The sequence below is a fragment of the Anas platyrhynchos genome, chromosome 7 (assembly GCF_047663525.1).
Source record: "Anas platyrhynchos isolate ZD024472 breed Pekin duck chromosome 7, IASCAAS_PekinDuck_T2T, whole genome shotgun sequence".
Taxonomy (NCBI): Eukaryota; Metazoa; Chordata; class Aves; order Anseriformes; family Anatidae; genus Anas; species Anas platyrhynchos.
The window spans coordinates 24,056,150-24,081,309 of NC_092593.1; the positions used below are offsets into that span (position 1 = coordinate 24,056,150).

Sequence of the window (25,160 nt, forward strand, 5' to 3'; positions counted from 1 at the left end):
TTTTTTGCTTGTGGTGGGGTGTTTTTTGTTTTGTTTTGTTTAGGCTTTCGAGGCTTCAGAGTAGCTGAGCATAGTGCAGAAGATAGCTCAGACAGGAGGGAGGAATGCATAGCAAAGGGAAGGCCAGCTCAAAATTAGGGAGAGGTGGAGGAGGTGGATAATAGTTTCAAGCAAAGGACATCATTCAGAGAACTGTTTTATCCAAGGCTAGTAGAAGAATAGACACAGAATCTATCAGCTGAAGCAAGTCTGAAGTTATCTGTTAAGGTCAGAGAACTGTCCTGAACTGTGGCAGTGTACTGATGATAAATGTGTAGTAGTGTTTATATTCAACGTAAATATCCTCTGTGCTGCTACATGTATCTAAGTTTCCGTTCTTGGATCAAAACTCAAGATTTGGGTGAAGAGGATTCAGTGAGAGAAAAGTTGTAAAGAGGTAAGGCACACTGCAGGGGCTGAGTAAGCAGGAGAGAGAATGGCCTACGTGGCTGTGGTAGCTTAGCCCTTGCCAGCAGTCAGGTGCCCACCCAGCCTCTTGGTGGCATGGGAGGAGAAGATAGGATGGGAAAGTACCTGGGGTGAGATAAAGGCAGGGAGATTGCATACCAATTACTGTTGCAGACAGAGCAGTCTCAACTTGGAGAAAATCAATTTAATTTATTGCTAAATAAAATAGATCTGGGTAGAGAGAAATCGAAGACCAAATTAAACCAATTTAAATCAATGCGTTTACAGGATGTGTCAGTGGGTGGTGGGTTACGGTCAGTACAGAACAGTTCCCTGCCACTCCTTCCTCCTCATGCTTTTCCCCACCCTGGTGTGGGTTCCCCACAGGCTGCAGTTCCTTTATGAATATCCATCTCCTCTGGTGCAGCTACTAAGGAGTTTGTTGATAGTTTTATGGTAACATGCAAGATTGAGATATTGATCCCCAGTCATGGATTGTAAACTTTGCATGAGAATTGCTGTGAATTTCCTAAGCCTTTCCATGTTTTTTTTTTTTTTTTTTTTTTTTTTAAATAACACAACATCACTTTTGTCTTCTGTGAGAATGCAGAGCGATGCATTTGTGTTTGTGTTGAGTAATGTTAGGAAAGGAAGTAAAAAATCAGAAGATCTGTTGGAATAAATAATGACTGTCAACAGATTTCTTTTCTGCAGAGCTATTTTGGAGCAAAGGTGTCTTCGTTCACTCTTTCACATTTTTTTTTTTTTTATTATTATTAAGGTGCAGTTCAGCTGAGTTTGAACTCTTTTTCGTCTCTCCGTAAACTGTGAATCAGAAGGATGCAGAAGAGTATCCCTTGCTTTTTTGTACATGAATGATAAGAGCACAAGACCATTACTACAAGTTTGCTGCAAAGATGAGTTCGGAGGAGAAGAGTATATCTCCTGCTCACAAAACATCCACTCCATCACATAGAAGTGCCTCCTCTTCGTCATCATCTCAGAGGGATAGGAGGCAGGTAAGGAAAAGATCTAAATGTTTGTAACATCTGGTGAAAGGATTCATTTATTCCTGTAGAGTGGCAGTTTGTTGTTGCTGGCTCCAAATTCTCTTCCTCACAGCACTGGATGTTATCACTACAGCCAAGAACCATTGCTTTTGTGTTTGTTTGTTTGTTTGTTTGTTTTTCCCCCACTTCCCACAGGGTTTGGAAGAAAGATTCAGAAGCAACATGACCACTAATTGTAGTACTGTAGCAGGAAGGATATAATCATGTGGACAAGTAGGAGATGAGCTCTAACATTTTTTGGGAAGTGGGTTCTTTGGCAGCATGAGCCTACAATTGCTTCAAACTGTTTTTCCTCCTAAATGAGTATCTCTTTTTGTTAATCTAACTACAGAGAAGTATTGTATTTCCACAGCAAAATTCAATTCCATTTAAATGTTTCATTGTTAATCCTTTATGGAAGCACGTAACATTTTGAATACTTGGTTTACTACAAGTTTACACCAGTTGCCCCCACATCATGCAGTGCCGGTCTAATTATGTTAGACTTCCATTATCAAGAAGCTCTTGTTTATGTGGATGTATCACACCTTTTCTCCAGGATCCCCCTCAGATAAGGGCTCTATTATTTTGTCTCAAAACAATCTACACATTCATGTGTTTTTGTTTATTTGTTTTTTGAGAGCTGGCTGTATAGTCTGGCTCCAGCATCAGTGGGAGCCCTTCAGAAGCATCAGATCTACTATCAGATTTCAGATAAGTTGTTACAAATGCAATGTTTTATACTGAAAATCTAATTAGACCAAAAACATACTTTGAAGACTGGATCTATGGAAACCTTCAACACTAAATCAGATTCTGAGCTAATTTAACAATTAAAAAAAAAAAAGAATTCTGTCCAAAGAGAATTGTTATATGTAAGAATCTTACAACTTTATAATTTTAGATAATGTAAAAATATTATTATTCATGCCATACTGACTTCTTTTCAGTTTGACAAGAAGAAGAGGCAGGAAAAGAACTTAAATTAGTGTTTATGCGGTATACATTTACTTGAATGGCAATAGCTTAGGAATGTTTTCCAGCAACTTGTATTCCAGCTGGGATGCTTTTTCCTCAGTTGCTAATAGTTTTTTTTCTTACCTGACTTGACTTGTAAAAATTTTGATGAAAACTATAACATTTATGGCTTTGAATGTAAATAGTCTCACCATGAGGTATGTAAAAAATGTTAAACAATCAAAAGAATTTTGATGTGTGTTCAGTAACAGGCAAGAAATGTGCCTGGAATTTTTAAAATAATTTCTGTTGCCTTTCAATGAAGGCAGAAATGGTTTCCTCAGAGATAATAAATACTTCCCCTTTTCTGTTGTACAGAACTTGGGATAGCTGTACTCAGTTAAGTCTTAGCACCTAGTTCCTCTTAATTTTTCAGTAGTTCTGTTTGAAATCCAGTTTTGTTTGAAGTAGTGTCAGTGTATTTTATTAAACCCAAAGAAAATGAATGCAGGACTTGTGACTGAGCTGCTGAGCTCAGCTAAGAGCATATCCTCTGAATATTCTTTGTTATTATGTAGTTTGGTAGGATCATGCAAGAGAGAACGAAAAAAATTACCTTTTGGGAATACATTTTACCATAAATCTAGTGGCTACTGTATTTGTTACCATGGCAATGGGGTAGTGTAAGGTATAGCCATCATTGTAATAAAATTGATGCTTAGCTTTAAGTCTGTATTTGGTCACTGAAACATAAAGCATAATTTTAAAATAATCTTGAAGAGGTTGATGATGTGATGGTGCATCTGGAGCTACCTTGGACCTAGTAATGTCTGATGATGCTTAGCAAGTAGATGTGGACTGGAAAGGCTACAGCAAGGCATTCATTTTTTTACCTTGGTGTCACAGGCAGACAAATACCCAGGAGAATAAACTACAGCGAGCAATACAGCATGAGATGCAATGGTACTATACCTAAGGAAGTAAACATATGAATGTTTTCTTTGTGCATATTCTTAGATGCAGCAAATAATTTGGCTTCTTTGGGCCATCTGCTGTAATGTTTATATGTCTGATTTCTTTCCTCACTTATGGCACTGTTTGTATATGTTTTGCTTTTTATAGGATTTCCCCAAAACATAGTGATAGTTGAGGTTGTGGAGGATTTTCTTTTGGGGGCTCTTGGTTTTTGCTGTGAGAAGGCTTGAAAATTCTGTCTTACTGTCTCCTTGAACTCTTCATATGAGCTGGGAGAAAAGCACCCTCCCTGAAGGGGTAATCTTTATGGATATGGGAAGTGATATGACTAGGTAAAGTGTCCATGTAGCTTTCATTGTCATATGTGAGGATAACACTTGATATTTCTAGATGGTTAATGACTGAAATCTTCTCATCATATAATTCTTGTCAAAGTCATACCAGCAATTATGGAACAGTTTCCCAATAAATTACAGTGCAGGAGGCAGAATGACTATGATAAATCATCTCAGAGAGAGTGGAAAATGTTGTGCTGTATATAATGCTGGCATTTTAATGTAGCTTTCTTATTTGTGCAATATATATCACCTAAGAGAATTAACAGTCAGCAGAAGCTTTGACATTGCCAATTTGCAGCCTCCATGACTAAAGTAATTGATAAATGAACAGAGTGTACTGAAGCCAGTAATAGACCAAAAAAAAATTGTTTCAGATTTTTATCATCGTAGGAACTTTAGCATCATTTGTTCTCACTGAAATCTTGGTTAATTAGGCTGATTGGACAGGCCCAGGCCTAACCCATGTTATTAACCTCTGAGCTGAGCAGCTCTGCAGGACAGTTGTGCTGTGTTGATGGGAGTACTGCAGAGACAAGTAGCAGCAGCAGGTTTTCCTTCAGTGGAGCTGTTGCAGAACATAGAGCTCCTGTCATTTCAAGTGTCAGGACTACTGAAGCTCCTGAGCAAAACTGAGTCCCCTTACAAAACTGAATGTAAAAACTGCAATTATAACAACCTTTTTTATGGGCCATGCTGGAAGGGGAGGTTCTTGTTCTCCATTCCTTGTGAAACTCTGAAAAGGCTAGTCATACTGTTTCACTTAACAAATTGGAGGAAAACTAGTGCTGTTTTTAGAAAGTACAGTTGAATGTCATAAATCATATGCTGTGCATTCAATCAGATGATTGTAAGCTCTTTATAAATATTCTATATTATAGTTATTGACTGAGCATGCAAGTAATGCTGTGGACTGTAATATGTTATATATTCACTGCAATGCACAAGAAGTAACAATGTGCTGAGAAGGCAGAAAGAAGCATGTAGGTTATAGGGTTAATGTTGTGCAGTTTCATAAATTAGGGCCTGACCCCAGGCTATTAAGCCTGCAGTCACAGAACAAAGAGGGAGTAATACAGGAGGAGAGTAATAATAATGAAACTGTGAACAAAGACAAGAGTTTGACTTTTCTGACCACTTGTAAAGGTTAGCTAATACATGATATAAAGTAGATTTAGCAGTGTCTGCTATTTTACATGTGAGGATTTCTCTTCTAATGTCTCAGTTTTCTTTTTGGTCCTTTAGGGAGGAGATATGATTATCTATTATCTCTTTATCTTTCTGTTTCTCTCTGTCAGATTGCTGTTTCAACAAAACCTTGTTTCTTTTTCCACACAGAAAACACAAAAGTAGAATAGCTTTTAGTCCTATTGCATTAAGTCTTGTATGGTCACCTTTCTGCTGGCAGTGCTTTCATATTGCAAATGAATATTGTCTTTCAGCCATATGTGAAGACTGAAAGACAGAAGGGTCTTTGAAGGAAAAAGAGAATAGATTTCCTAGAGCAGCAATTGTCTGCTTTTTAGATTTTAATGTATTTTTTTTTTATCTTTCTGTAAGAGTAATAATGACTAATAGGAGAAGAGGGTGTACTCAAGGGATGGAGAAAGGGCTGAGTTTGGACTGAAGATGTTAACCTGGCTTTGAAATGAAGGAAGAGAGCGTGATTCCAAAGTCAAGACTTGCCTGGAGGTCTGTGCTGGGAAATGTTAGCTTTTTGTAGCCACTGTATTTTAGTTGACAAAGTAGTCTCCTGAAAACAGTTTTTCCTAAGGCAAATATCCCCATTTTATAGGAATAAAGGCTTTAATGATGATGGAAGGATAGAGTAATTTGTGTGCAGAACCCTTAACCAAACCTTAGTTTATAGAGTAACTGGAAGACTATAAAAAAGCTATTGCAATAGGCGAATCTGGAGGTGAAATGTATACCAAGAAAAATGCATGTATACCAAGAAAAATGTATGTGGGAAAAAAAAGGACTAATAATTGTTATTTGGATATAGGAATACAGTATAAATCCAGGCATGTCACTGCTGGGCACTATGTTAAGCATGTAATAAAAGTCAGTTGCTAGCATAAAATGCTGATTAGATGGGACAAACATAGATTAGAAGGAGAAAAGGAAATACAGAGGTGACTTGTTGTCTGTTTCATCAACTAATGAGAAAACATAATGATAAGAGATGTACATGAAAGGAGAGTACCATAGACTCTATGTCAATTCCAGCTTCCTCTGTTTGGCTAATGTTGAGAAGAGTAAAAGGAAAGTTCTGAAGGGAAGACTCTTGGGAAAGAAAAATGCCATCAAGGTTTTGGAGGGAAAGTTTCTATTATGTCTAGATGTAGTTTTCATGGAAAGGAAGCTTAGTAGAAACCCAGAGCTAGTTTCACTGAGCTGCAGTGTAGCTGATGCTCTCATGTACTTAACTGGCTCCTGAATGTTCTGCTAAGGAGAAAGGAGGAGGGAGCCAGAACATGGAAATTGAAGTTAAAATGTTGAAGCAGTTCTTTTTGTAGCCCCTTGGTGTAGGTGTGGAAGAAGAGCGAGCTTGCCAGTTGTAGATGTACAATTGGATAAAGAGCTGTTGTGACAGAAGTTTGCAATGGTTCATGTATCATGTAATTTAGCTGAAGGCCACTGTAATCAAGATGATACTTATGAATCACCTATCTGAAACAGATTCTGTGAGTCACTGGTATGTGATTTTATATATATATATATATATATATATAAAGTTTCTTTTAAGTATATTTATTTTTAATGGAGATTTCAGCTACTAGCAATTTTTCTTGGTATGTTAGAGTGGCAGGGTGAGGCGCATCGTGTACACCGGTCCATCTTGGTTGCTGGAAACTTGTCATTTGAAAAAGTCTCTCTCTTTTCATTGCCCTGTTTCATTTAGCATTTTTGGTACTTTTCCTGAGGCACTTGAAGTAATTGGACACTAGAGTTGGTGGAAGGACAGGAAAGTTAGTGAAAGGAGTGTTCATACTTGGTGTAATTTATTTTTTTTGTCTTTAGTATGTTGATGAGTTACTTCAAACTCAACTTTCTTCTTATGACCAGTTATGATCACAGGCACATTATCAAGGACATTTTTGACGCTCTGTTATAGATTTCTGCCTCATAAATGATGACAATATAGTTGATGGGCCTTTTTACTGTGCCTGCCTATCTGTTCAGTGTGCCTCAGAAAATGTTGCTCATACAAGGCTGCAACACAGTATAACATAATATATTCCATGAGGAAGTCTGAGGGCATATTCCTTCTTTATTCTTTAATTGAGTAGAAACCTATAGAAACCTATACTCTTGCTCACTGCTGACAACCTGGTATGACATCTGTGAAAAAATTCCTGATGGAAATTTCATATGCTCTTATCTCTTTGTGACTTTAAAAGTCTTGAAAGAAAGGCAAGTATGGATGGTTGTCTAGTAGTTAAGATGTGAGAACAGGGAGCTTTATTCCCAGCCTTGCACTGTAACAAAGTGTAGACTTTTATGAGCCTTTTTACTTCTCAATGGTTTGTGAGAATTATTTCAATAATAATTGCTAATCTCTTTGAGAGCTTCAAACTGGAGATGCTGCTAAATGCCAAGTACTGTTGTTGCAGTGATGTAATTCTCTTTTGCCCTCTCTTTCCTAATTAACTCTCTTCAGATAATACAGATGAAGCAGCATTAGAGCAGGAAGTGTTAAATAAATACTTTAAATGGCAGTAACTCACTGGAGCAAGCAAATCTTCTGAGGAAGCCAAAGAATGAAGTGGCAAAATTGGTAACAAAAACATGCAATTATTCATTAAGTCAGCTAACTACTGCTACTCTACAAGTCTTGATAATCCTCTGCATTTAATACAGTCTGAAAATGTTCAGAAGGTAGTGGCTTTTATTTCAGTGTCTGAGAAAATGCCCAAAATGATGAATAGAGTAATTTCAGGAAGCTATAGGACATCTCTGAATGTTCAATGCCATAGCACTTGTCTTAAAGGAAGTCATAACTCTCAGGCCTGCTAGATTTCTTGTTTATCATTTCAGTGATTAAAAGTGAACTTAATCCACAAGTAAGTGTCTATGAGTGTTATAATCAGACCTTCAGAAGAAAGTCTGAACTTCCAGAGTGAAGCTCTTTGGACTGTGAGTGTGAGACAGGAATAGGAACTTGTGTAAATAAGACTCAGACTGAACTGATGCAAATGGACCCTGGAGGTTAGGCAAGCATCCCCCAGAACATATGCTGATGGGTGCAGTGAAAGCATGAGGAAATTTGGCTTCAGCACTGGGCGTCCCAAGGGCAAGGACTGCTGGCACAGATTGGCAGCACCACATACCCAGAAATCCTCACTTCGTGCCTTTATTTCTGCCTAGAATTTGCAGGACAGATTTATGTCAGCCAGAAGATGTGTGTCCATGTTCACGTGCACTGGGTAGGCCCTCTCCAGTCAGCAGATATTTGGATCACGAGTGCTCCTGCACTAGGTAATACCTGTAGAGATTTGTAGACAAGATCTCCCAGAGTATAATCCTGGCAATTAATAGTGGAGAGATGATGCCCGTTTCTAAGAAAGATTTTGTGTTAAAGCCGCTGAAGAAATAAAAGGGGCTGGAGCAGTGAAGGAAAGACAGCCTCGGCTGGTCTAGAAGGCACTCTGGCACAGTGTGGGAAGCAGGCTGAGCAGCAGAATGGGTCTGATCCATGACAGCGATAGTGTGCATGCAGTGCTGTCCCATGGGGCTGTGTGCATGCCTGAGCCTTGCAAATGTGGCAGTTGGAGTTATCTTGGCTCTAGGAATACTTCAGACACTACAAGGGGGACGCTGAGGTTCACAGGTCTGCTATGAAGAGAGATTTCCCTTTTTTAAACTGTCATTTCAATTAGACATGGTCTATGTAGCTATCTTCTGTTACAAAACCCAGGAAATTGCTCACATAAAAGCTTAATTACCCATGCAAATTAAGATAGATAATTTAAAGTGGTATTTTTAGAACACGGTCACTCCTGCTTTCCTCTTGTTCCATTTTTTCCCCTCTGCCATGCATCCACCTATATGGGAATGTCTTCCTTCTTCTTGAGAACATAATTTAAATGGTTGGCTTGGACTTCAATACATGAATAAGAAATTTTTAAAAAGTCATACGATTCCAGTGTCTTAAGACACGAATTGAGATTACTGTAATATGCACTCGTTTTCTAACTCAGTCCCAAATGGGCTTTTGAGGATTGATGCGTGCATGTACACTCATACAGGAATTCTGAGGAGGGAAGTGCAACACTTTCGAAGTGACTTACGTTTTTTTGGAAAGAAAAGGAGGCATGATTTTTTTCATTTCCTCAGTGGACGGCAAAGACACAAAAGTGGAAAGAAGATGGGAGCAATGGCAGGCATGATATGAAGGCTTCCGTTTTGAAGACATTTGTGCAAGACAGGGAGGATCCATGTTGAAGACATACAAATGTATTGAGCAGAATAAATGTGTGCCTTAGAGAGGTGTCAGAACAGGAAGTAGCTTTACTGTTTTTACTAAATACTGGCCTTGAAAATAAAGCTGTTAAATTGAAACTTTTTTTTTTCTCAGTAGAAAAAGATTTTAGATAAAATAAAAAAAAATCAAATATCCTGTTTTAATTTCTTTTCTTTCTTTATATATATATATATATATATATATATTTTTTTTTTTTTTTCCCCGTAACACCTCATATTATTCTGCTGTGTATATGAAAGCTTAGATTATATTGAAAGAGTCTAAGTGGGTAGCTTACAGTAGGATGTGAAAGAGCCCCAGGAAGAAAGGGCTTTCTTTTTCTGAACCTACACACAATTTTAGGTGAGCATCCAACTTCATCCTTTAATTTGTGTTAACTTAAATTTGATTGTAATCATTTATTAGAATGAAACTGCTTATATTTTCTAAAGAAGGCCATTTACCATGTCTAGAATGCTTGTATTAGTTAACAAATTAACAGAGCAAGGAAATTTTCTTGTATGTGTGTGATTTATTTTCGTTCATTTTCTTTTACCATATTAGCATTAATAAAAAGAATTGCTAGCCTGGAACGATTTAGAAAAATCTCAATCCTTTGAATTGTGATTCTTCAATAGTCATAATATCACTTTCTATCATCAGCAAACATTTAAATACTCTCAGTCAGATATTGTCAGTTTATCTGTTTGCTCTGTTTTGAGATAAGCCTGTCAAAATCTAAAATGAGAAAGAAGAAAGTTATCATTAAAGACTTAGGCTGCAACTTGGTAGTCATCCCAAGCTCACTGTCACTCCAGCTGATTGCAGATACAATGACAGCTTTTCTCTGCTTTGTCCAGTTCTGTTAGTGCTTCCCTCCAAGAATCTCTTCAGAGGAGCAGGAGCTTACTTCTTTTCAGTTTGTCAAAAAAAATCTTTTAAAAGCAAAGGATTCTTTGTTTCCAGCAGCTAAAAGCATACTGCCTGTAACATACTGCCTGCAATGCAAAACTGGAGTTCCAAAAAGGGCTGATATAGAGCTCCTGTGCAAACAAATCCTTGACATTTCTGTAATACAAGAAGTGTTTATTTTCTACATCATGGGAAAGAAGTGGATACCTGCATACCTGTGTATTATTAATATGGTGCAGAACTGCTGCTTAGATATATCTGTCTTTCAGTAAAAAGGTTACAAAGAGACAATGTTTAAGGATGAACTGCTCTTAAGCACATTTCTATACAAGATGAGCATGTGTTACAAGGTGAAAAAAAGATGAACTACAGGTGATATTCATGAAGTATTAATTTCCTTTGTTTGTTAGTTGATAGCTCAGATTGTTGGAAGACAGGTATGGTGCAGGGTTGATAGGAGAGACTGAGGATAAAAATAGGACTGTCATTGTCTTATACAAAGAAAAAAGCATGCTACAAGAAAGAAAGGAGAAATACAGTGATGGAGATGTGGTTACTTTGTTTTGTATGCACCCTTCTCTCACAGTGATATTCAGGACTCTGTCTTTATTGCAACATCAGCAGAAGGAAAGCCAGAGAAAACTGAGATGTAGCCTAAGATAAAACCAAATTCAAGGTTATTCCATTTGGAAATAATATTGCAGATGAAAGCATGTATTGCAGTGTTATTTAAAAGATAGCAAAATTGCATTTACATCTGTATCTAACCTTTTTCTACTGCTGTTTTTCAGATAAGTGTAGAATGCTACGTTTTTAGATGACAATGTTATTAAGCATTGCACTTCATATGAGGCAGGATTCAAATACAGAACACACATCTGTGCAGGGGTAGCTAGGTTCTGAAAAGAATTCCAGTGAATAGCAGACGAAGATGCACTAACCAGTACTTTGAATTAAAAATAAAACTCAAACAAACAAAAAACCAACCCAACAACAACAAACAGAGAAAAACTATGTTTTGCATTGCTCTCTTAGTGTCTGTATGCATGCTCTGGTTATGAGTGCTGTGAGCAAGGAGAGTGACCCACCAATCCATTTTCATTAATTGATAGCCACATTATGCATATTTTTAACTAAAGGGAGTCTGAATCTGATGTGAGCAATAAATTCCTCACCAGATTGTCTATTTTTTGAAAAATCAATAAATTATAAATCAAATAAGAGAGAATTCATTCTATTAAGTATAATTAATTCCATTAAGTAATTAAGAAGCAAAGCAGAAAGGGAGGCTTGAGTGCTGGACTTGTCATTCACTGGATTTCATGTCTTTACTTACCCAATGTCACTATTCTTTCCTTGCCTTCCCTTTGAAAACACACCTGAATATCTTTTCTCTACAGGGGAAGTCACATTCAGTTAAAAAACATTAGAGTCTTCAGCCTCTATGGCCTGATGGAGACCAGATGCTCTATGCCAGCATTTAGTCTGGTGGATGAGGTGGATGGGTCACTGAACTCTTCACTGAGAAACAAAATTGGCATGTAGAGCCAGTTATGTAGAGCCAAGTTATCTAGAAAGATATCTTTATACTGTAAAATGCATTTTTCATTCTTGCCCTCCAGAAAAGGTGAGAATATGAAACATCATCACATCATTATTCTGTCCATTGGCTTTCTTCTCCATTACATGTCTTTGGGAAGCAACATGAAATAAACACAGGAAAGAATCAACACTTGTGTTCACCATGTGTAGGGTTCCTAGGGACACTTTGGAGTAGATTTGTGGTCTTGTCTGTAACATATGTTGTGAATAATCTCAAAGTTGAAGGAAGGGTCACAGTTAGGACTAAGATTTAGCAGTGGGATTATGAAACGATTTCAGTCAAACTCATAGTTCTGTTGAATTAATTTCCAAGAACTGCTGGCATTTTCTACCAGGACAGAAATAGCACACAGGTAATCCTGAAGCATGCAGGAAACCTGGAACTGAGCAATGAAATAGTCTGCCTGTGCTCCTGGGATGGGATGAGGGAGTGTTCCAGGCTGGCCAATATGCCTGGATTCATGGATTAGTCAGTTCTTATAAACAACACCCAGAAGCTGTATTGATCTGCCTCTTTCTTCCCATAAGTTTTTTTAAAGTGCTTCTTTCACTGACTTAAGTGCTTGTTTTACTGACTTTTTCTTGTTAAAACCAAAAAAGTTGATAATAACTTTTAGATTGAAATAATTCTTCTTTCTGTGGTGCTAAATAGGTAAAGAAACTCCTACATTATAAAAATAGCAGCTTTTCAAAATGTCAAATAATTGTGTAATTTCTAGCAGTAATTTTGCAGAAATATAACATACATTAATGGAAAACATTTTGCACCAAATAATATGTCTTAATATTATGCTAGAGACGTCATAAATTTAAAGGAATTATTTTGTGTCAATGTAATAGTGGTTATGACAGAAAAGAATTGGAAAGGAGATTTTTACAGAAAATGAGATAACGCTTCTTGAAGTAAGGCATGTAAAGAAGGCAATTTTATTTTAAAAGTGTTCATTTTCTGATTTCCAGACAAATAGTTGAAAAAGTCAGCATTCATTAAAGTGCTGTTAGCTAATAATGTGTTTCTCAGCTGAAGTGGAACTGTAATAACAGAGAGCTGATTAAAAAAAAAATAACACAACACACACAAAAACTTCGCCTTAGAATCATGTGGTTGAAAATGTCACTGGAAATCTGGCAAGCCAGGGGCTGCTGGGTTGCTCCACTCTAAATATTTTACAAAATGAAATTGCAGTTATGTAACAACAAACTGCATTGGCTGCTATACGCGAGACCTTCAGAACATCTGTGTTGGGCAGTGCTCCATTTCGAGATGGAGGGGCTCCTGCCTGCCAAACAGAACTGGCAAGAAAGTTGGGAATCGTCCTGACTGTGATAATCAAGAGGCATGTTAATCTTCCTTGGAAGAATGGATTAAGGTTTTACTGCATATTGTTCAAATCTGATGCTATGTGTGGAAATGTAGCATTTCATCTGTTCAGTGAGAAAAAATTACCATAGTTTTTCATTAGTAACCATGTGGTGCTCAGCTCAAACAAGTGTATTAACTTATTCAACATGTAGGAACTTGTGCTAAATAAACATAACCCTTTTCTTATCTGCCTGGTAGTGGACATTGGGCTAAATAATGAAGTTGGCCTTTCTTTGATAAAACAGAAAGACTTCAAAGCACAGATGACAAAGCTCTTGCTTGTTGGCCCTGGGGAATGTGGCAGATACAATAACACTGCCGCTTTTCCTCATTCTTCACTGTAAAATTAAATAAAAAGTAACTGAAAAAAATACCAATTATTGTTGCAAAGTGGCAGGGATGCTTGTTAATCTTCATTGACAGCAGAGTCAGTCCCCATGTTTTCCTATTCATTCACAGTTGCAAACTGAAAGAGAACAAGAAAGGTCTACGAGTCTCTCTGCAGCAAGATACAGCCTGTGTTATATGTGCATTTATGTGAATAGCTGTGCTTATTATAATTTGCTTTGATTATGGTCCTTGTGTACTTAGTTGTCTGTATAAACAATAGTCTTCTGTTTATATGTATTTTTATATTCCCTGCTTATTTCTGCTCTCACTTGTACCTGTGTAATCTCTTCTTCAGTGAACGTAAAGAAGCTTAATTGTGAACAAAAATGTAATTGTTGTTTGAGTTGAAAAGAAAAATTGTCCTTTTAAGAGAACTGTAATTGCAATAGTTTGTCATTGTGCTACATGTGCTGGAAATGAAGCAGTTTTTTATCATTTCACAGAGGTGCTACTGATGTGCTGTGGTATAATACCAAATATTAGTATGAGATGTAGCAGAATTTTCACCAGAGAACAAAATGCAAACCCAAGCAGACAGGATGAGGTTATTTTTTCCCAACCTACAGCAAGAGTGCTTTTTCTTTTACAAAATATGAAAAAAACTTTTCTGGAAAATGGGAAGACGTCTTTTATTTTTTGTTAGTTTATTTTTAAAGGAATGTTTTTTCAAGGCTGGTTTTGAGATTATATGCTTCACATTTGTACCAGTCCTTAAAGATACAAAATTTTGAAGTAGTCATATCTAGAAAAACAGCTGTAGTGGTTGGAGGTTGTTTTGCCTTGTAAATGTTCACCAATAAGCCTGTCAGCACAGACCCATTAAATGAACTTGTGAACACTTGTAGTCTGTTGCAAGCACTCAAGTAATGAGTTACTTCACCTCACTTCAGCAAAAAGCCAAGATACGATTATGAATATGTTCGGGGCAGTAATAACTTAGGTGTAATGTTTTGTTTTGGAAGTGAATGTGTGGTGGTGCCCACTGCATGATATGTATGGTCAGTGTCTTATAGCTCAACAGAAAATGTGCTTGATCTGGTTGGGAGCACTTTGAGTCTCCATAGGAAAGAACTGCACTACCTGCCTTTCCGGCTTTTATTTTATTTTATTAGTTCCCAATCATTTCTAGATTGAACAGATCAGTTAATTTTAGAACCAATGATAAGAAATGAAAGAGGGGAAGGAAAGGGATGTCTGTTGCCCTGGAAAACAAACTGTGCAGTTTAGTTATGCATGGGTAGTACTTTATATATGTTTTGAGCCATGATGCTGATAGAAAGTTTTATATTTTATTATAATACTTTGAATTATATTCTATAAAGGGTATAATGATCAGTCACTCATTACTGAGTATGTATTTAAAAAAATACCATTGAATGATAAGCGGTCATCTTTAATAACTTTTTTTTTTTTTTTAGAGCATACATATTTTGGAGCGGAAGGCTTCTTCGGGGAGCACAGACCCTTCTTTTAGCAAGCAGTTCCTTGAAACTGACCCTATCTCTCTATCCAAGGTAAGCAAAATCACAGGCTGTGGTCTAGGTGGTGTTTCCTTCTGTGGTTACAACCTAATTTGACTAAGAGCTTTGGGATATTGGTTTTTATGGTTCTGTTATTTAATACATTATGTGCCTGCCCTGGAACTTCCTGTTTACCAGCTGAGGTCTCAGAGAAGTCAGTAATCCTTAGCAGATGCTGTATTAGCAAAACAAAGGATTTGGATAGTAGTGGTTGTTTTTTCCCCCCATGAATAGCTCCCAGGACCAAGTTTTATAGTATCACAATATGGAGCTAGCAGTGTCTTTGAAAAATGTTCAGTACAATCCTCTAAAGGCAGAGCATATCATATCTAAGTCCCAAAGAACTGTTAATCAATAATGATATTAATGTAAAAAAATATAGGCCAGTCCTCCTAATGGCATTTCTTGTGGGTAGTTTCTTAAAAAAAGAAATCTGTTGCTGATAGAACTGTAGAGATGACACCACCGGTTTCTGAAAGATGCAGTGTTCAGTGCTTTGCAGTCAATGTCCTCCTGGCTGAATACCTGAGTTTTGGAATAGCTGATTCCAGATAAGTCTAATGATTCATAAAGAAGACTTAATTTTAAGATACTTCAAATAAAAAAGTAATATTGTTACTGAAAATGTGAGGATGCTGTTATGGAATACTTGTCAGGAAAGAAAAAAAATAATGTATAAGTTCTGAAACAGCATTGGGAAAACAAATCCCACATGAAAGATTCTGTTCCATTGGGTAAAATGAAATGTTTTGTTCTGTTTTGTTTGAAAAAAAAAAAAAAAGACAAGAAGCTTTGTATACAAAAAGACAAGGTTCAGAAAAAAAATGTTTGGTAGTGGCTTCCTTATTGCCAGAACCTGGGGCATAAGCAGAACATGATTCTGTAAGTTACGTGTGTGTTTCCTGGCCCTACAGCTCTGTGCAGAGCTGTTTTGCATATGTATTAAATTGCATAAGTCCTGAAGTAGTAGAGGTGTGCTTTGGATGAGCCAACATCAGATGGAGGCCCTTCAAGCACATCACCGTCACCTTGTTTTTCCCTTGCTTCTTGCTGTTCTTGCAGCAGAAGGGTCCATGGCATAATGTCCCTCTTACTGGGCACATTCAGACCAAACCTGGACTGCGGTGAGCCACAGTTAAGGTTGTCAGGGTGGCTTTATAGCAGCTTCTGGCACTGGTGCAGCAGAAGGCAGGTATCTGTATTGCACTGAATAATGGCTCATTTTGTCCCCCTGTATCTGGCCTTTTGTTTAAATGAATAGCTGTATGAGATTGTGTGATTTCTGGTTGAGAAGTAATCAATACTGATGTTATCTAGTAGATAAAAGACTTATGCCTGCAGCTGATCTTCTAAAAGAGAAATCAATATGGTGAGGAGTCAGTTGGCAGAGTAGTGGAGAGAGATCCTCTGCTTGCCCCAGGGGACTCGTAGTTTAATTTCCTCCCTCAAGAGCCAAGTGCTTCTTCATAGGGAAAAAATAATGCATATGTGCTTCCCTCTACAGTAATGAAAATAGAATGTCCAAGCAAAACACAGTGAAATCAAAAAGATGGTTCTTGAGCACAGTGTTTACAAGCACCATGATAGTTCCAGTTTGCAGTTATGCAGGGAAAGTTAAACTTTTTATTGAAATTTGCATATGTATTGTTTGGATTAGAGCTTTTCATCCTTGTCAGATTAGCAGCTCCTTAACGAGGTTTGTAAACGTACAGCTTGTTGTTACTTATAAAATCGTATTTCCACAATAGTAATGTTCATGTTATCAGTGCTGTGTAACTTGGAAAGTTAGGAAAGGCTGACAGTGCTTGTCTTCGGACAGGTTTGTGGAAAATAGAGGAAAACTTTTTTCTTCTTTAAAAGTTTGATGCAGGATGACCTCGTTCCTCTCCCAATAACTTTTGATAATATCACTGGAAGTTGTGGCAGTTGAGAAAATGCCAATTTACAGCTATCTAGTATTCTTATAATTTTGTTGATTGCAATAGTAGCAAGAGAATGTGAATAAAGGCATGGCTCTTTTTTCTCTTTAAAAACTTTGTTCTTTATCTGTTCATTATGGTATATCACAAGTCAGGCTCAAGTCATACAAGTCTTCATACATAATGTGGTGTGTGCAAGGAATAAGTGTTGTGTGCAAGGAATGTGCTTTAATTGGCTCTCAGAAAGGCGTACAGCTGGTTGTGTCTGAAACTATACAGTTCATATTCTTTTCTCTAGGGGGAAAATTAGCTAGCTTCCCCTATGCTTTTCTCTTAATGCAGTGAAAAGGAATGACAGGAAAATTTTTAAAAGATTAATTTCCTTTTACAGATTCCTAAAGGTGCAATTAGCCTCTGAAACTCTGTGTCATAAAATGTAATTGAAGACAAGAGCTAGGCTATGTTCAAAGCAACAACAAACCAACCTCTGCTGCTTGTTAGTCTGATTTTAAGGAAAAATCAGAGTATTTAGAATCAATGTAGATTGTACTTTAAAGATCAGAAAAGTTACACATTTTTATGATCAGGGAATACCACAAAGTGCAGACTACATATAGTCAGTAGTAAGATTTCTTCCTCATCTCATCTCATCTTATTTCATGATCCCATTATTTTTTTGAGAAGGAATACTCTAAGTAAAGGTAGATTTTTAGCATACAGATTTTGCCTGTGCTCCACTTGTAACACCTGTCCAATCCTTTTAGTTCTTACAATGCAGAGATACTCTTTGTTTTGCACTGGAGAATTTGTCCTACATATAAATGCAGTTTTATATTATGTGTACACACAGTTATTAATCAATGTGTCTTCATACTTTTTCACCAGGAACCTGACAGCTGGGAAATCATAGAGGGTCTGAAAATTGGCCAAACCAATGTCCAGAAGCCAGACAAACATGAAGGCTTCATGCTGAAAAAGAGAAAATGGCCCTTAAAAGGTTGGCACAAGGTAAAGGTCTCATAAAACGGTCAAATGATTATTACTTCATTTTGTGAGTTGGGATGTTTTGTCTAGGGGAAATAGAATGGCTGTCAAATAAATGCCCAGGATTTCAATGTATGACTTTTTCTTCAGATTGTGTAAAGAATTGGTTTGCACACAGTTTGTGGCTTCAACATTGCAGACCGTGCTGCCTAATGATATATTTAAACACTGAAAGAACATAAAAGGAGAGCTTATTTAAAAATAAAACACTAAAAGCAAACAAGCAAAAAACAATCGAATACGTAAGAACTTATGGGATAACCCACTGCTTCCACTCTTTTAAAATACGTTATGTTAATATGTTGTTTCTTAGACAAATATCTGTTTTAGGAGCTTAACAAGAGAACAAGGGGAATCTAACTTTCACAGTTCTGTAACGGAGTTTACTACTGGTGATCTGTTTTTTGTGCTGACTTTAGAGTAGTTACCAGTGAAAATACCAGTTACCAGTAAATAATTTTTACTGTAGTAAGAGCTTCACAGTTCAGCATCCCCCTTCATTCTGCCTTACATTTCATTTAGGGATTTATGCTGAACTTACGGTTCGAAACTGTGGACTTGTTAATAAGGTTTTTCCTTTTCAACTACTGCTTTGATATCCTGCAGTTTCTGTTACAATACCTTGTGCTGAGAGCATAGTGAGTTCAAGAGACAGTACTTTTAGCATGTGCTGTGCTAAAAGCTGTACCATCAAAAACTGTACCTGCTAGCAAAGCTGTACCATCATCTGTTTACTGAATGCTTTATGTCATATTCTGATGGTTCACAATGTGCTTTAGTAGCATATCAGGTATAATGTGTACAATTTTCAGATTAACTCACCATTTTCTGAGGTGCAGTATGCTTTGAAATGGAATATGAGGAAAGGTCATTGGTGTGTGGAACCTTTTTTTTTTTTTTTTTTTACCCAGTAAAAAACAAACAAACAAAAAAACAATGCTGTTATTTTGACATCTTATTCAAAAAGTTATGTCTCCAGAAAAGCACTGTTTTCTCAACATGTGTGAGATATTGGTACCATCTGTTGTGCAACTGACATAATTTCCAGAAGCATCTTCAGGAGATATTTTCTGCCATACAAGTACTGACCTTCCTCATATTGTCAACTTAATAGGATCCCATCAGGAAAACATTGTCATTCCCTACTGTGTCAGATGGCTTACAGAGCCAATTCGGGAAGAAAACCAGGAAGAAAATAAAGAAAAACACTTAACTCTTTCAGCCTATGGTGTCTTCCTTGTCAACATTAATGAATTGACTGAAAAACGAACAAAAAAAAAAACAAACAAGCTTCCTTTTTGAGGTTTCTTAAATTAAACCTAGAATATACTGCTGGAAACAGAGAATCTACTTTTTCTTCCTTAGAAGATCACTGTCATCGTAGAACAAGAATTAAAATATGTCACTACCATATTTATATTCTTTCTAACTCATAAACACTCTTAATTGTTACAGGGTAATCATTTTCTCTAGCGGATAAATAATTGTACATAGTTTAAATTTCATCTGCTCATGAATAAAGTAAGGTGTTTTTTCTTTTTTTTTCACTTTCAGAGATTTTTTGTCCTTGATAATGGACTGTTAAAATATTCAAAGTCACCAATTGATGTAAGTAAAGTTGCATACTATTTTAAAATTTGTGTTCAAATTCAACCTGCCAGAGTGATTAAACCTCATTCTCATACTAGGCGTATTTATGACATCACACCCATGAAAGTTGTTGATGGATTCAGAGAGAGAGCTATATAAAGTGTGTGAGGTTTTGGTTGAGTTATATCCCCCCAGTTTCTGGCTTTTCTCACTTCTATGAGAATACAAGCTACATTTCTTAAAGTAATTTATTCAGTGAAGGTGCTTGAGAGATTAGCCCAACCATGTATTTTGCTTTTTCAATTTTAACGTTAGTGAGAGCTGATTATTCTGAGATATGTGGATGGGACAGAGAAGTAATACAATGTACTTGAGATATAGGGGGTAGCATTAAATTAGGTAGATTAAATACCACTAACCATCAAGCTGTAACAGCAGGGAGCTAAGAGCTGTCTAGTTTTCTCAGCTTCTCACTTACCTGTAGTTGTGTGCGGTTATGAACTAACACATTTTTCATTTGGAGTTGGGACTGCACGAAACACTTGTGAGATGTTTTTCTCATGTATAAAAACACTAAATGCTTAGTCTGATTGAGGTTTTAATTTTTATGTGGCATTATATTAAAATATTCCTAAAATGGGAAAACACATCAGCACAAAATAGTTTTTTCTTAACTGTAGTGAAGTGCATGGTACTACTAATTTCTTACCCTGCTTTTTGATTTCAGATACAGAAAGGCAAAGTACATGGGAGCATTGATGTAGGTTTATCAGTTATGTCCATCAAGAAGAAGGCTCGCAGAATAGATCTTGACACAGAAGAACATATCTATCATCTGAAGGTAAAAAATGGTGCAAATGTTTATTCTCTTTTCATCTGCAGTGAAAATAAATAATAATTAGAAAACAAACAAAAAAAAACAACAGTAAAAGATACGGGAAAAGAGTAATATTTTGAATACCTTCCTGACAGTGAGTTTCTTTCTAGGTGAAGTCCCAGGATTCATTTGATGCATGGGTTTCAAAATTACGCCATCACCGGTTGTACCGTCAGAATGAGATTGTGAGATCTCCAAGAGATGCTAGCTTCCATATATTCCCTTCAGCCTCTACTACAGAGTCTTCACCAGCTGCTAATGTATCTGATGGAAAGGTATGTAGTGTCCTTTTGTTGGAAGCTCATGCCTTCTGGGCTTGCTTAAGGGCAGTTTCAGTGGGCTCTGCTGGTAATGCCAATAGAGAAGACCTGCTGGGGGATCCAATGGCTAGCAAAAAGCTGAGAGCACACAGCTGAAAGACAGTCTAATTTATCTGTACCATAGACTTCATAAACAGGCTACTATAGAGATCCTGCAAAGAATTAAACGTCTCCAAAAAAAATTTTCTCTAGCATTTGGCATTGGAAATAAATCTATTTTTCTGTCTAAATCTGTCTAACACCATTTCATAGTGGTTAGCAAACACAGTGTGCTTCTGAGTTTGTGTTTAGTTTGTTTCTTCAATATGCTCTACAGAAACCCCTGCATCTTGGGGAAGCATATAGTCAAATCGTAGATACCACTGAAATCACAACGCCTATTTTATTTCTTTATTTGAAAGTAGTATGATGGGGATAGGGTATGACTGACTGAGCAAGACATGCAACAGCAAGTGTAAGCATTTTATTATGTCTTAGGTACAACAAAATAACTTCCCATGGCAGTCTCCTATACCTTGCAGTAACAGTCTTCCTGCAACTTGCACTACTGGTCAGAGTAAAGTAGCAGCCTGGTTGCAGGATTCAGAAGAGATGGACAGATGTGCAGAAGGTTAGTCTTTACTTTTTTTGTGCCTTACTCTTTCAGCAAAACATCTTGTTGATATAAAATAATATGTGGTCAATGAAAGTGGTTAAGTTTCATCTTTACATGCACATGAGGGAGCTCTTCAGGTACTTAGATGCTTGTGGTGGGAAATTACCTCTTTACATGTGGTGGGATGATGGTTTTTAAATTTATTTTAATAATCTATATTATCTTAATGGATATCATTGTTAAAATGCAATCAACTTTTGAGGTTTGGTCTTGTTGCTGACTCAAATAAAAATAAAAAGTGCTCAGCATCTCTGAAAATAAGGTTATTAGATGCCTTACTTAGTAGGGTTTGGGGCATTTAACTCTTATACAATACAATGCCGGTGATGGACATCATGGCAAAAAAATATGTCTGAACTGAAGCACCTAATCTATTTTTGTTTCATATATGTTAGATCTTGCTCATTGTCAGTCAAACCTTGTGGAACTCAGTAAACTTCTTCAAAATTTAGAAATACTGCAGAGAACTCAGTCAGCACCAAATTTCACAGACATGCAGGTAAATATGTTTGAGAATAAGTAATCATGTTGAAACATTTGTTCTTTGTGTTAAGGGAAGTATAAAGACATTGTTTATTAACTTAGAATGATTTTCTGAAATCATAGGAACTCTTGGATGGAAAGTTTATCTGAATTGTGTGTTAATTGTATGTAATAGTGTTTAATGTGTAAACAGATAAGGTGTATTCATTTAATGTTATTTGATTTAAATAAGATAAATCAAATGATTAAGTCATTTGCAAAAGCAGAACTATTGCAACAGAAATAGATGCATGCATTGAAATTATATTTATTGAATTGTTACCGTGCTGAGTAAGAAACTGTTTTAAGTTTTTAAGGAGTGGAAACCCAAACCCTCAAAGATGAAGCACACTGCATGTTCTAGAAAAAAGGGCATAGTCACAGAGTTCCCAAGGGGGTTGCACCATTTCCTAGTTCAGCGTGAGTTTTCCTTCTGACCACAAGAAAGCAACAGCAGATCCTAAATCCTAAATACTATTTTCCTTTTTTCACTCAGCCCCCTTGAGTACACAAATCTCCCAGTGGTGTTGCTTCATTGGAAAGTCATCCATATCTCATGTCCAATGAGATGAGGCTTACCATTGGTTTCAGGAACAGGTGAACCCTGCATTGCTTGGAGTAGTAACAGAATAGAAATATATGAGGGTTTCATAATCTGGTCCTAAATATTGTGCACTATGAAAAAGGTATACCAATAGTTTTGCTAAATAAGTTAAATACACTATTAGTTTATAGAAGTGTATGGGTAGCTACACCTGGTCACTGCTGTAGTTGCGGGCTCTGGCAGCAGCATTCTCTTCCTTACTTTCTAATTTGTCAATGTCTAACTCTACAGTTCTTTACTAACTTGGTGTACTTGTCTGTGTTGCTTGTGTCAACGTAATAGCACTTTGTCGCTTTTAACTATTTGTGTAATGTAGGCTAACTGTGTAGATATTTCAAAGAAAGACAAGCGGGTCACAAGACGGTGGAGAACAAAAAGTGTCAGCAAAGATGCAAAAATTCAACTTCAGGTACTGAATGCATAATGCTTTCTTTTTCACTGTACTTTTAGACTAATTTTTAAGCATGAAATGTTATATTAACTGAAAGTAGGAAGTCAATGTACTGTCCCTTATGGTTCTGATGATGTAAATTAAATCTCGGTTGGTTGTTTAAAACCTAGATAAAATAGTGAAAAATGTATTGATTTTACTTTCATGCATATGAAAACATTGCCATCTAGGGAGAGGAGGAGAAGCTGAACACTAGTCAATTAAGGTGCAAAAAAGGCAATATGCATGCAGCACATGGTGATACCGATGTTCCATCTTAAACTTGCCAAGAAGGGCACTTGAACAGGTGACATCAAGCTAGAAGTAGAAAGCATGAGTGAAATACTAAACATACCAGTTGTTTTTGTTAAGACCTATACTAGGAATGTTACCAATTAGAAGTATTCTCAAAAGCCCTCTCTTACGGAAAAGGCTACTATGGGAACAAATTGAGTAAACTAAAGAATAAATTTCATGAAGAAAAAAGAATTTACGTCATCCCTACTGCCTTAGAGATTAAAAGTAAAAGCACAAAAATAAGCATACGAAGTTTAGATCACTGCTCGATCCAGGATGTCTTACTGTGTTTTGCCAGAAGTCAGTGTGTGTTTTGAAGCCTAATTCAGAAAAAAATATATTTTTTTCATAACTCATCAAGTTCTAATGAAGACTACGGTCAACTGACTTCAGGAGCAAACAATCACCACAGTGCTGTCTGTTGCAGAATAAATGTCAGCAACTTCTAATCCATTTAAATTCCTTGAAATTCATGCAAACTTTGAAAGCCTTTAATATGTTCCCTGGAGACACAATAAGGACTTTTCTGTGACTCAGAGGAACAATATAGAGTACTCTGTGGCTCATTTAAGACTGACATTCTTAAGGAAAGAAGAAATTGCAGTTGTGCCAGCTTTCTGATTGCAGCTGTTTTAGGTGACTTTTCTTCTAACAGTTATACTAGATAAATGATAACAGGTTGTACAATAAAGCATCTGTTAGGCTTAAAAGGCTTTATTTGTTAGGTTTGTAAAGATTCATTTTGTAATGGAGGAATTTTGGTGATTGATGTCATACCTTATCCTCAGCATTTGAAGGATCACTGTGTTTTCCTGCTGCTGAATAATATAGGCTACTAATAAATACCAGGAAAATGGATGCAAGTACTTGGTGCCTGTGAAAAGAAAGTCAATACTGTATGTTCTTCGTTCATACCACAGTGGTCTTGGAGAAATTCATCTCCACAAATAAAAGTAAATAAATAATAATAATACGAAAAAATGATGAAAGCAGTCAATGTATGATTATCTAATGTGTTCCATGAGGAATTGCAAGTCATCCTTGTGTCACCTGCACCTTGCCAAAGTGACACCATCTTGGGCTTTCTCTGGCAGACTGTCCTTTTGGCATCTGACTCTCAAACTGCTGTTGGTGGCTTGACAGGTCTTGTGCTCCTGCTCCTGAATATCTCAAGTATGGTGACTTTGCAGATTCCCCTGAGAGAGTTTGTGTACATGGACTGCTCTGCTTGGGTTTGTCACTGCTGGGGAGAAAAAGAAATCTGCTTAACAGCAAAGTTAGGTCTTGGCAGGGATTAACTGATGGCAAGTTTAGTGGTGGAAATGTAAAGCTTATTTTATTAGAGCAAAGCATTAAATTATTGATGACTGATTTACAAATTAATTTGAATGGAAACAGAAAAAATAAAATTATTCTAAATTGCAAGTTCAAGGATGTTTACTCCTTTATGGCTGCTCTGGTATCTTAACTAGCTTTATGAGCTCGAATACGTTTCTTCTAAGGGCTGTCCTGTCCCAGGAAAGGTCTAAAGCTGTGATCTGTGCAAGATGGCCTCACTCTGACTGGTTGTGTTATTCATAATTTGCTCATGTTGCTATTAAAAAAAAAATATTGCTATTTAAAAAAGTATATTTTAAATACTTTGTACTTAACACAACTTACATAAGTTTGACTACTTTATTTTTTATGTTTTTTTACAAGTACCTATTTACCATTTAGGTATACCAGTTCTGTATATGTTTAACTTTGCTCACATAGTGACTTTGCCCCCTGACAAAAGTGGGGTCACTTCCCCAAGTAAAATTGACTATATATGTATATGACTATATATATATATGACTATATAAAACAGCATATGTGTATACTTTTGTAAGATTTGGGGTTT

At 36.6% G+C, this 25,160-nt stretch overlaps 1 protein-coding gene across 5 annotated transcripts in view; it reads left to right on the top strand.

The window, feature by feature from the left end:
• Nucleotides 1–25,160, top strand: part of OSBPL6 (oxysterol binding protein like 6) — a 95,234-nt gene that overhangs the window by 38,416 nt on the left and 31,658 nt on the right. For 3 of the 5 annotated variants that reach the window (XR_005267037.2, XM_038182098.2, XM_038182099.2), the window contains exons 2-10: nt 1,229–1,466; nt 14,916–15,011; nt 17,822–17,944; nt 19,535–19,588; nt 20,298–20,411; nt 20,558–20,722; nt 21,245–21,377; nt 21,818–21,921; nt 22,865–22,957. Coding sequence is in view for 4 of the 5 variants with exons in the window: in XM_038182098.2 (XP_038038026.1) it covers nt 1,323–1,466; nt 14,916–15,011; nt 17,822–17,944; nt 19,535–19,588; nt 20,298–20,411; nt 20,558–20,722; nt 21,245–21,377; nt 21,818–21,921; nt 22,865–22,957 (1,026 nt within the window). In the remaining variant the exon portion in view is untranslated. The remainder of the gene's footprint in view (nt 1–1,228; nt 1,467–14,915; nt 15,012–17,821; nt 17,945–19,534; nt 19,589–20,297; nt 20,412–20,557; nt 20,723–21,244; nt 21,378–21,817; nt 21,922–22,864; nt 22,958–25,160) is intronic. The other 2 variants (XM_038182100.2, XM_038182102.2) reach the window with 1 other exon arrangement.